The sequence below is a fragment of the Pelodiscus sinensis genome, chromosome 5 (genome assembly GCF_049634645.1).
Source record: "Pelodiscus sinensis isolate JC-2024 chromosome 5, ASM4963464v1, whole genome shotgun sequence".
NCBI classification, from domain to species: Eukaryota; Metazoa; Chordata; order Testudines; family Trionychidae; genus Pelodiscus; species Pelodiscus sinensis.
In genome coordinates this window covers 14,368,470-14,381,137 of record NC_134715.1, presented here as the reverse complement: position 1 = coordinate 14,381,137, position 12,668 = coordinate 14,368,470, and the positions used below count along the sequence as shown (strand labels likewise).

General features: G+C 47.5%; 1 protein-coding gene across 1 annotated transcript in view; it reads left to right on the top strand.

The window, feature by feature from the left end:
* KLHL8 (kelch like family member 8) overlaps window positions 1–12,668 on the top strand; it is a 72,450-nt gene that overhangs the window by 15,305 nt on the left and 44,477 nt on the right. The window contains exon 2 of the mRNA XM_006115329.4: window positions 3,839–4,077. Within this exon, the coding sequence (XP_006115391.2) occupies window positions 3,839–4,077 (239 nt within the window). The remainder of the gene's footprint in view (window positions 1–3,838; window positions 4,078–12,668) is intronic.

The window sequence follows — 12,668 nt, the reverse complement described above, 5'->3', positions numbered from 1 at the left end:
GGCTTGGGGAGGGGGCACCAGGCTGGGGAGTGTTGGGGTCAGAGGGAGGGTTGGGCTACTAAGCAAGCCGCAGGCTTGTGAATGTGAGGGTGCAGGAATTTGGGTTAGAGTATGTGAGGGACTCAGGGCAGGGGGTTCCAGTGTATGATAGGCTCAGATCTAGGATTTGGGGAGGTGCAGGAGTATTATAATGCTGTGGCCTGATGGGGTTTACAGAAGCAGTTGACAAAGGCTTCCCTTGTTGACCGATCCACATCTTGACTCGCGTGCTGTGCCAACAATCAGCTGAGCCAACAACACCGCGGTGGCCGTTTTTATTTTAATGAAGCCGGGAATATTTAAATCCCCGCTTCACTGACTGTCGGGTAGCCTATTTTACATGCCTCTGTCGGCAGAGGCACGTAGTCTAAACGTACCCTTGAGTGCCACAGTGGCACATATCCGAACAAACGCATATGAGCTCAATACTGGCGCACAAGACAAAATTCACTCCGCTCATGGGAAGAAAATCTTAGAGGGAACACTTTCCCCAGCCTCTCTTCCCTTAGTTAATGCAATGCAAATTGGGTTAGTACAATTGCAGGATAGTTGTATGGGGGGTATCTTGTGAGGGCCCAAACTCATCCCTATTGGTAGGAGAACAGCAGGAGGAGTTCTTAGGAGTCACACGACACCCTTTACTACTGGTCACATGTCCATCATGACCCCAGGAGCACTACCTCCAGGCATGGGACTTCTTGTGACAGGGGTGTGGCTAATGAGAATTATGGGACATGGCTAATGTGTCTGTAATTTTGGTTCAGAAAATATGGTCACCATACTCATAGGTCACGTTTTCTAGACCTTTAATAATTTTTGATGCTCTTCTCTAGACCTTCTCCAGTTTCTCCACATCTTTCCTGAAATGTGGTGCCCAGAACTGGACACAATACTCCAACTGAGGCCTAATCAGTGCACAGTAGAGCAGAAAAATGACTTCTCATGTCTTGCTCACAATGCTCCTGTTAATGCATCCCAGAATCATGATTTTTTTTGCAATGGTGTGACATTGTTGACTCATATTTAGCTTGTGTCTACTATGACCCCTAAATCTCTTGCTTCAGTATTCCTTCCTAGACAATCACTTCCCATTCTGTATGTGCGAAACTGATTGTTCCTTCCTAAGTGGAGTACTTTGCATTTGTCCATATTAAACTTCATCCTATTTACCTCAGACCATTTCTCTAGTTTGTCCAGATCATTTTGAATTTTATTCTGTCCTCCAGAGTACTTGCAACCCCTCCCAGCATGCTGTCATCTGCAAACTTAATAATTCTACTGTCTATGCCATCGTCTAAATTATGAAGATATTGAACAGGACCCTATGGAACCCCACTTGTTGTTCCCTTCCAGTATGATTGTGAACTGTTAACTGTTCTCAGAAAGTAGTCATTATTCTGTCAGTTATGCAGCCCCTCCTTATAGTAAGCATCATCTAGGTTGTATTTCTCTAGTTTATTAATAAGAAGGTCATGCGAGACCATGTCAGATACCTTACTTAAGTCTAGGTACACCACATCCTCCACTTCTCCCTTATTCACAAGGCTTGATATCCTATCAAAGAGAGTTATCAGATTGGTTTGACATGATTGTTCTTTACAAATCTATGCTGGCTGTTAGCCTTACTATCTTCCAGATGTTTGCAGATTAATTCCTTAATTACTTGCTCCATTTTCTTCCCTGGCTCAGAAGTTAAACTGACTGTTCAGTAGTTTCCTGGGTTGTTCTTATTTCACTTTTATAGATGGGCACTATATTTACACTTTTTTAGTCTTCAGGAATCTTTTCCGACTTCTGTGATTTTCAAAGATGATAGCTAAAGACTCAGATACCACATGTTAATTTAAAACACATTACAGTATTTTACAACACCTAAATGTGTATACCTTCCGTAATGTTTTTTAGATAACTTGATTTTTATTTTGGAAATGGTGTATATAATACTCATTACCTGTGTTGAGCTACAGATGCAGCAGCAGTGCATTAGGAATGGTAAGAACTAAATCTCATACACAAACACAATAGCGGCACATGCATTTTATTAAACTAAATCTCAACTGTTATATAAATGTTTTACATTTGCAGTTGAAGCAGTCTCCTTAGTTTTCAGCTGATGGATGTCACATTCTTCTTTTTTTTATTAACTCCAACAGACAGTTCCTCAGATCACTAAATGTACTGTGTCATTAAAACTTCTACTAGCTAAGGATGTGAATGGCTAACCAGTGGAGGCTGGTGGCAGGGGGGCTGCTTCTGCCCTGCCCCCTCCGTTTAACCAGTTAACTAATTGAATGGGTTTTTACATTCCTGCTACTAGCTCTCATCTTACCACTCCCACTGTCATTTTGATTCATAGACAGAAACAGAAATAAGAGGTGTTTTTTTTTGCTTGCTTTTTAAGTGAATAATACCAAACAATGAAAATATTCTCTCTGCTTGTAGAGGAAGCTACTGCTGTGAAAAATTTAGTTTAGCAACTGAATGAACTCTGTTTCAAAGTACCCTGCTCCTGACCCAGCTGGACTTTGCCACTGGATGCTTGGCCAGTCCTCATTATCAACCACTGGGGTTCCATGGTCTAGCAACATCTTGTCGGACCACAAATGTTGCTGAACCAGAGTTCCAAACCAGAGGTGCTATGCCTAGTAAGAACTTTAAAAGTGTAAATTGGATATTAGACATGCTATACATGGGTAATGATCTATGTCTTGACATCTGCTCATGGTTGGTTTCAAGCAGAGTGCCCCAAGGATCAGTTCTAGATCTGGTTTTGTTCAACTTCTTTATTAATGACCTGGTTGAGGGGATGGGTTGTACCCTCAGCATGTTTGTGGCTGACACAAAGTTAGGGGGAGTGGTAGATACTTGTAGGGTAGGAATAGGCTGCAGAGTTACCTAGACAAATTGGAAGACTGGGTCAAAAGATATCTGATGAGGTTCAACAAGAACAAGTGCAGAGTTCTGCACTTGAGATAGAAGAGTCCCAAACATTGTTACAGGCTGGGGACCAGCTGGCGAAGTAGCAGTTCAGCAGAAAAGGACCTGGGGATTATAGTGAATGAGAAGCAGGATAAGAGTCAACAGTGTGCCCTTGTAGCCAAGAAGGCTAATGGCATATTAGGGTGCATTAGGGGGACCATTGCCAGCAGATCTAGATAAGTGATTATTCCCCTTTATTTGGCACTGGTGAGGCCACATCTGGAGTATTGCATCCAGTTCTGACCCCAACCACTACAAGGAGAGGCTGAGGGATTTTGGCTTATTTAATCTGCAGGAGAGAAGAGTGAGGGGGGATTATTTGATAGCAGCCTTCAGCTTCCTGAAGGGAGGTTCCAAAGAGGATGGAGAGAGGCTGTTCATAGTAATGACGGATGGCAGAACAAGGAGCAATGGTCTCAAGTTACAGTGGGGGAGGTGTAGGTTGGATATTAGGCAAAACTATTTCACTAGGAGGGTGGTGAAATACTGGAATGGGTTACCTAGGGAGTTGGTGGAATCTCCATCCCTAGAGGTTTTTTAAGTCCTGTCTTGACAAAACCCTAGCTGGTATCATTTAGTTGGGATTGGTCCTGCTTTGGGCAGGGGCTGGACTGGATGACCTCCTGAGCTCTCTTCCAGCCCTAGGATTTTATGATTATATGATTATACATGTGAAGTACACTATCAAAATAAAATGTTTAATCTGTTTGTTTTTTTAATCATTGCAAATAGGAAGATCGTGATTCTACTTTACTGTGTATGTTTGGCCTGAGTTCTGATGGAGTTTCATTTTTTCTTGTGTTTTTTTTTTTATGGGAAGTGTTTGAATATTCATGCTGTGAAAGAAGAAAACATCCAATGGCTTCAGAATCTATGATCCCAGAGTCAGCAAAACACTATCAGATAAAAGGGAAAAGGCGGCAACAGCAGCAAGATAGATCTCTGAACAGTGATGGTGAAGAAGTGTTTGTATTTGAAGCAAATGAAGCTTGGAAGGATTTTCATAGCTCTCTTCTTCAGTTCTATGAATCTGGGGAACTCTGTGATGTTACATTGAAGGTGACAGAAAAAACACTTTCTCTCCCCTCCCTCCATGTTTTATGTTATTGATTTGTAACGTATGTCCTAAATGTGTTTCAGTTTTAATTTCTCTTACAAATTATTACAATCCCCTTGTTCTGGGATATTGTTAAAGGCTGTTTGTGATTCTGTGAACACTACTGATAGCTCAGGAATTTCAAGCTAGGGTGCTACAGTTCCTGTCTTCAGTCATTTTAACAAAGGAGTACCTCACAATTTATGTACAAAATATTTTAAAATATCGTGGTCATACTCAGGATATTCAGTTAACACCTTCTTGACTTTTACCTTAGTGCCGTTCCTTTTCCCCTCCCACACCTGTTCAACATTTCTATCCTGCTAACATAGAAATCAATGTTTGAGAATTTCCAGCCATAATTCCTTCATTTGTTTCCCCTCACCTTCTGTATCACATTTACATTTCTTGAATGAGATTTTGTGCTGCTCTTTGCCAAACCCTTAATTAATAAACATTGTATTCCAATAATCCTAATATTCCTATGTCTCTCCTAAAGAATAAAACAAGCGACCAGGGAGAGAGATGGGAATTTACTAAATGGGTGTTATGTAACAATTAGTCAGTTACTAATTGCTCTTATTCTTCATATATAAATGATCTATAGAGTTAAGTTATTTCTGATTAGGACCTCTTTTTATGTAGAATCAAAACAGCATTAAATGCTGAGCTTGGTAGGTTAAAAGAGGTGGTGAGGTAGTTCCATTCCCAAGATAAGAGTGAAAATCTCAGCCCCTCGGCAACACTCAGTTGCTCGGTTTTCTTTTAGGATGGTATTCCTGGATCCTATTGCAAACTACATATTTTCTATAAGCCTCTGCCTACTGGATAGCTGATACATTTGATATTCTGTCCTCCTAGCCACTTACCTGATCGAGCAGAAAAGTTCCATCCAGAGCCTACTATGAAGAGGTGCAGAGGAACATCATTTCTAGTATTCTGTTCTACTCTACTCTCCCATTTTTGGGGAAAAGGGATGTGAGGTATGCTTCATCTTAATTAATGATGGGGTCAGAGCAGAAGGTTACAAAAAAGTAGTCCTATTGCCTGCCCCCATCTAAAGGACCACCCCGCAACCTATGGGGAGGATACATAGAACCCAAACACCAAATGATTATGGAGGACAAATTAAGAAAAAACAGGGATGGGTACGGACGTCAAAGGGCTAAAATGAGGGAACTGGATGGATACACCAAGCAGACAACCCTGGAGGCGGAGGACATGAACCCACATGTGCAAACACATCAGACCCTGCCCTCCCTTCTCCAGGGGAACATGGAGAACCCCTACGAAGGACCAGGGCAGTCCTGGCCAGAAGAACCATTGCATCAGCTGCTGGATCTGGGCCAGGAAACCTGGAGTTGGGACCAGGGTTGAAACGGTGCCAGATCATGGATATGACCAGTTGGTTCAGCACCACTGCCCTCCTACATAGGGAGAGGAGCACGTTTTTTGGCATATGCCAACAAGATCAGCCACATTTCCAGCTCACAGAGCACCAACCCCATCAACCTCTTTGAAGGAGAATGAGGAAGGGCTCGATGGCCAGAGTATACAGTTGACTTGACAATGGGCAGTGTTCATGCACTTCCTGCCCAAAGCTGACTTGTGCTGTCAGGGTCCAGTTGAGCTTCAGTAAACTCCATGGAAGTGCACAGTGTGTGGAGAAACCCCACAAAGTGGGGCCCGAAGTCAAAGGCCCACCAAGTGCTCAGGAGATACCTGTGGTCCATCCAATTGAATGCCTTCTTCTGATCCAAGGACAGGAGGGTGAATGACAGACCATTCCTACACCCGAGCTGTATGAGATCCTGGACTAAATAAAGATTATCAAAGATGGTCTGCTCTGGATGGACCACGTCCGCCAACACAGATCGCAGCCTCAGTGAGATGGTCTTGGCGATGATTTTATAGTTCATGCTGAGGAGCAAGACGGGAAGCCAGTTCCTCAGATTACGAAGGTCCCCCTTCTTAGGCAGCAAAGTGAGCACTGCTCACCTGCACAATAAAGGGAGGACCACACTCTCCAAAGATTCAGCCTAGACACTGGCAAGGTTCGTGCTGAGGGCATCTCAGAACACATAGTAGAACTCCATGGTCAGCCTGTCCATGCCTGGGAATTTATTGGTGGGCATGAGGCGGAGGGCTTCTCAGAACTCTGCTAAAGTGAGAAGCAGCTCCAGTTTGTCTTGGTCACCCACACTGACTGTCAGAAACTTTTCCCAGGGAACTCTGTGGGCATCAGCGTTGGTCAAATCCAGGGAGAAAAAGGAGGTGGAGAAGGCTCGTGCTCTCTCGTGCATTTCCACCAGATCTGTGAGAGGTATGCCATCCTCTGCCAGAAGGCAGACTATGTGCTTTTTAGCTCCCCTCTTTTTCTCTAGGGCATAGATGAAGTGGGAGCCGTGATTGATCTCCAGAGGAGATGGATTCAAGAACAAACAAAGGTGCCCTAGGCCCAAAGGTTGTTCAGGGCCCGGAGCTCCTCCCACTTCTCCTGGTACGTTCTGCAGAGGGATGGATCTCCGGGGCTGGTGGCACCTCTTCAGCTCTAAAAAAACAAACAAACAACCTTCCATTCCAAATGCTCTATCGCTGCATCCTGCCACTGGCTGGTCCCCCAGGAATAGTCGCAGCAGAAGAGCCACACATGCACATTCCCCACATCCCACCATCTCTATGCTGAGGGAAAGGCACACCGCTGCCCATGCCAGGCCAGCCAGAACTCCCAGAAGGATGCTATGTTCTCCAGCAACCTATTGTTGAAATGCCAAAAGGTCAACCCTGGCCTCTCCAAAGAAAGAGAGCTGTCACAGCCACCAAGTGGTGGTCCAAGAACTGAGCCTGCCAAATGCTGGAGGAGTGGGCCCAGGAAAGATGACGACAAGATAAGTAAATACACTCTCATTTGGACTGTAACAACTGTTCACCATCCAGCTGGACAAAGGTGAATGCAGTATCTTTGTCCAGGTGGTAGTCATGCCAAACGTCTGCTAGGGAGTGTTGATCTATTATCTCTCTGAGGACGTTTACAGAGGCCTGGCACAGCTCGGTCCCCATGTGGTCCCATTCTCGAAGGTTCAGTTGAAATCCCTGCCCAGGACCAGGCACTTGCATGTATCCAGAGAGCCCAGGAAGGCATAAGTCCCCTGGAAGAAGCAGAGCCTCTTCAGGCCAGAAATCGGGGCATAGATGTTAAGGTGTAACGTCAGCCCCTCCACCTGAACCCGGAGGTACAACAGGCAACCCTGCACAACCTCAGCGGTCCCCAGCACCTCAGGCTGTAGGTTTGGGGAGAACAGGGTTGCAACTCTGGCTTGATGAGTCAACAGGTGGCTAAAATTAGACCCTGTCCCTCCCACTCTAGCTGCCAGCTAGCCTCGGTAGCTGGAGTGGTGCAGGTCTCCTACAGGAACTTGATGGAGTACCCCCCTTCCTGAAGGAAGGAGAGCCCTTGATACTTGTGGAGACCCATCTTACAGCCCTAGGTATTCAGAGTGGCAAAGATGAGCAGTGGCGTTGGGAGGGCTAGGAAAGATCCTTGCTGGCAAGAATGCGGGCAGCCCCCATTGGGCCCCACAGCAAACTGTGATTGTACCTAAATGTGAGCAGGGTGTATCAGAAGCAGAGGGCCCACTGGTAGGCTGCAGCCTTCCACCGTCCAATCTCTTTGCCTTCCCTCAAAATGTCCTTTATGGTCCAGAGGACAAGTTGGAAGTCTCCCAGAGCTGAAGGGCAAGAGCCATGAATGTCCTCCAAGAAACAGTGAATCTCGGTCTTTAGTGCATCAGGCATCAGGGCCTCAGGCCCCGAACATCCTTGGGCCAGACCTCCCTATAGGCCCTGCAGCCGACCAACATAGGCAAGCAGGGACCCTAAAGTCCCTGCTGCTATGATGGTAGGGGCAGTGGCAGAGAGAGAACAGCCCCAGACGTGCTGGGAGCAGGAGAAATGAAAACTGCCTTCTGGTGGCCAATGTCTGATGTAAACATGGCAACCCCAGGGACAGCAGAAATTGGGTAAGGGGAAGGAAAGAGGTAAGGGAGAGAAGGAAGGGAAGTGAGGGGAGGAGAAAAAGAAGGGGAATCAGGAAGAGGAGTAAGAGGAAATGGCAGAAGGGGAACAGGAGGAGTGGAACGTGGATGGGAGAAGGATTGAACACGGTACGGGGTAGAAAGGGGTTGGGAGTGGGAACAAGGTCAGCAACCTCAGCAGAGGAGGCAACTGGGTTGTAATGCCTCCTCGCAGAGTAGGGGATCAATAGCAGTGGTAGGGGAAGGTAGTGTTTCCCCAGCACCAGGCCCTGGTGGAACAATGGGAATTCCTGCCCACTAGAAGCATCTAGGGGCTTAGTGGCAATGACCAAAGAGCTGCTTATGGCTGGACAGGTGGTCACATCCTGGGGCAACTCAGAGGCATGAAGATGGGAAGATGATGGGTCATTGTGAGAGGATGAGACTTTTCGTCCTCTGAGGCAGATGGGGGTCAAGCCTAGGGCCTCAACCTCCTGTGAGAGGAACGCAAGTCCACCTCTTACCACCATGTTGTTGCCCTTGTCAGTGGCAGGATCCGCAATCGCCTCCACACAGGTGGAGGGCACAGACAAAGGGGGGCAAAAGGAGTATCCACCATGGCCTCCCCTGCAGGGACTCCAGGAGGGAGGCATTCACCCCCTCTGCAACTGCCACAGTCACCTCAGCCATCGTCTGGTGATGTGAAATGTCCTGGGGCATAGAGGAGAGGCATACCCAGAGGAGCGTGGAGGGTATCCTCCCCCTTGTCAGGTGGGGTGGTGAGTTGGGCCCACTTTCGTCACCTCCCCATGGTAAGCTCCCAGCCCCACAAAAAGGGGGGCTGGACTTTAGAGAAGGAAGGGCTAGGGGACAAGGGCAGTGGTGAGAGGGTGAGGAATGACAGGGGCTGGACAGAAAGGGTGTGTCTAGATTTACTTTTGAAAGAACGCGGCAACAGTCTAGACACAGGAAGTTTTTTTGAAAAAAAGGTCGCTTTAAAAAAAAAAAAACCTGTAGTCTAAAGAACTTGGCAGTTTTTTTGACCTGGAAAATCTTGTTTTACAAGGATTAACGCCTTTTTTCGAAAGCGCTCTTTCAAAAAAAGGTGCTATGTAATGCAAACTGCTTTTTCGAAAGAGCATTCAGACTGCCCGGGTGCTCTCTTTCAAAAAAGTGGCTTGCTTTTTTGAAAGTTCTAGTTGTAGTCTAGATGCTCTTTTTTGAAAGAGGCTTTTTCGAAAGATACTTTCAAAAAAGGGAAGAAGGGCAATCCAGGGAACTATAGGCCGGTCAGTCTTACCTCGGTTCCTGGAAAAATCATAGAAGAGATCCTTAAGGAATCCATTTTGAGGCACTTGGAAGAGAGGAACGTGATTAGGAATAGTCAGCATGGATTCACAAAGGGCAAGTTGAGCCTGACCAATCTGATTAGCTTCTATGATGAGGTAACTGGCTCTGTAGACATGGGAAAGTCAGTGATATACCTTGACTTTAGCAAGGCTTTTGATACCGTCTCCCATAATATTCCTGCCAGCAAGTTAAGGGAATGTGGATTGGATAAATGGACGGTAATATGGATAGAAAGATGACTAGAAGGCCAGGCCCAGCGGGTAGTGATCAACGGCTCGATGTCAGCATGGCGGTCGGTTTCTAGCGGAGTGCCCCAAGGTTCGGTTCTAAGACCGGTTTTGTTCAATATCTTTATTAATGACCTGGTAAGGGGATGGATTGCACCCTCAGCAAGTTTGCAGATGACACTAAGCTAGGGAGAGAGGTAGATACGCTTGAGGGCAGAGATAGGGTCCAGAGTGACATAGACAAATTGGAGGATTGGGCCACAAGAAATCTGATGAGGTTCAACAAGAACAAGTGCAGAGTCCTGTGCGGGGGACCAACCAGCTTAAGTAGTAGTTCTGCAAAAAGGACCTGGGTGTTACAGTGGATGAGAAGCTGGATATGAGTCAACAGTGTGCCCTTGTAGTCAAGAAGGCTAATGGCATATTAGGGTGCATTAGGAGGACCATTGCCAACAGATCCAGAGATGTCATTATTCCCCTTTATTTGGCTCTGGTGAGGCCACATCTGGAGTATTGTGTCCAGTTCTGGGCCCCCCATTACAAAAAGGATGTGGACACATTGGAGATGGTTCAGCGGAGGGTAACCACAATGATTAGGGGGCTGGAGCATATGACCTATGACGAGAGGCTGAAGGAGTTGGGTCTGTTGAGTCTGCAGAAGCGAAGCATGAGGGGGGATTTGATAGCAGCCTTCAACTTCCTGAAGGGAGGATCCAAAGAGGATGGAGAGAGGCTGTTCTCAGTAGAGACAGATGGCAGAACAAGGCGCAATGGTCTCAAGTTGTGGTGGGAGAGGTCCAGGTTGGATATTAGAAAACTATTTCACTAGGAGAGTGGTGAAGCACTGGAATGGGTTCCCTAGGGAAGTAGTGGAGTCTCCATCCTTAGAGGTGTTTAAGTCTCGGCTTGACAAAATCCTGGCTGGGTTGATTTAGTTGGGATTGGTCCTGCGTAGAACAGGGGGCTGGACTTGATGACCTTCTGAGGTCTTTTCCAGCTCAATGGTTCTATGAAAGAGGCTTGCAGTCTAGATGTAGCCTAGGAGAAGGAAGAACCTCCCCCTGGGGTAAGCCCTGCCTGAGTCCCATCACTGCCATTGCTGCCATCTCCATAGGCCCAGCCTTAGCACTTATCACAGTGGCAGCGGCACCCCCATGCTCGTCTGGGCCCTGCGGAGCCCAACGGGATTGACAGTCATGGATGGAGGAGGGGTGACTCCAGAGTCCGGACTGTCAGGGCCACTGGCTATGGTAGGGATAGTGCCCTCCTGGGCCTCAGGGGTCCTGAGTGCTTTGCTGGGCTAGAGGGCAGTCCCTTTGGATGTGTCCTGTCACCTGGCAGAGAAAGCACCAGGCTTCCCCCACAGTGTAGTATACCCAGTACTAGGCCCCTTGGTGGGGCACCAGAAATGATCCTTCTAGAGCTTCTCTGCCACACCAGTGGCAGTTGGATTGGTATCTGCTGGTAGAGGGCAGGATCTTTGCAGCCCAGAGGAAGGGGTCTCAGGACTGACAGTCCTCTCCAGGGCGGAATGACAGTAGGGTGACATTTGGGGAGGAACGGAGGAAAATGTTATCCATACGCCCAGGCCCTCCAGAGGCTTGAGTCTGGATCCCCCCCGCTGCTAAACTTGCAATGGCAGGGGGATGAGCCACCACAAAGGGAGGTTTTGTCTTCCGGTGGGCTTTTTACCCTTCTTGGTCCCCTGACCCTTCCTGCTTTTCAGGGAGGCCTTCTTAATGGTGACACTAACAAAAGGTGCTGCAGTATGAGTGGCGGGCCAAGAATTCCCATCCATGCCCACCACCACCGTTGTATCAACAGGTAGCCTGGAAGTCTCAGAGAGGATGGTATTTGCAAAGGTGGATGGGAGGGGAAGAGGTGTCAGGAGTGTCACAAGACAACCCCTCCATTAAAAGTGTTGTCATGGGCGAGGAAGGAAGGACAGGAACAACAATTGGGAGAGATTTAAAAAAAATGCCTGAGAAGGAAGGAAAGGGAAGAGGAAGGTTCACCACTTCCCTATGCTAGGGTGGAAGTGGGATGGGAGGGCAGCAATAAAGAGGAAGGGGGATAAAGGAACAAGGGGTACAACTCTCAGCACAGGATGGTAAGACTGGCTCCTCCGGCTGCACTGGGGTGATGAGGGGATAGATTATATTAACAGCATTTTGTGTGTGTGTGTGTGTGTGTGTGTGTGTGTGTGTGTGCGTGTAACTAAGGAAAGAAGGGGAGGCTCAGGTGCCAAACAAAAGGAAAAAAGGGGAGGAATGGGCACACAGGAAAAGGGGGGAAGGCAGTGAAAAAGGGCCTGCTGCAAGTAGGGGGGAGGGCAGGCAGCGAGAAAGGGCCTGCTGCTAGTGGCGGGTAGGGAAGGTACATTCACAAGCATCTGAATAACTGGCCCACAACACCTACTGCAAGATCCAGCAGAGCAAAAGAAAGAGGGGGCAAGCAGTGGGTTCAAGAATGGAAAAGGGTCCCTGCAGCAACTGAAGCTGGGGAGGGAGCGGTGGTGGTGGTGGTGGCAGCACCACAAATGAAGAGGCGGGATCAGGCAGAGGTGAACCACTCCCCACTCTACAAAAAAAGGGGTTCTTCTCTCCTCCCCCATCCAGGGGCAGTGTAGCAGCAGCCCCACCACCACATACCCAGCAGCCCCAATAGCCAGCTGAGGGGAGAGGAAGAGAAGTCCTCTGCAAACACAGCAGGAGAGGGCTTGGCCCAGAATGTAGGCAGCCAAGGCCTGCCTGCCACAACAGTAGGGCTACATCTACACTGGCGCATTCTCATGCAAAAACTCTTTTGTAGAAGAGTTCTTCTGTAAAAACTGTTCCAGAAGAGAGTGTCTACACTGACATGTGCTTTTGCGCAAGAGATGTGCTTTTGCACAAGAGCATCCATGCCAGTGTAGATGCTCTCTTGCACAAGAAAGCTCTGATGGCCATCTTAACCATAGGGCTT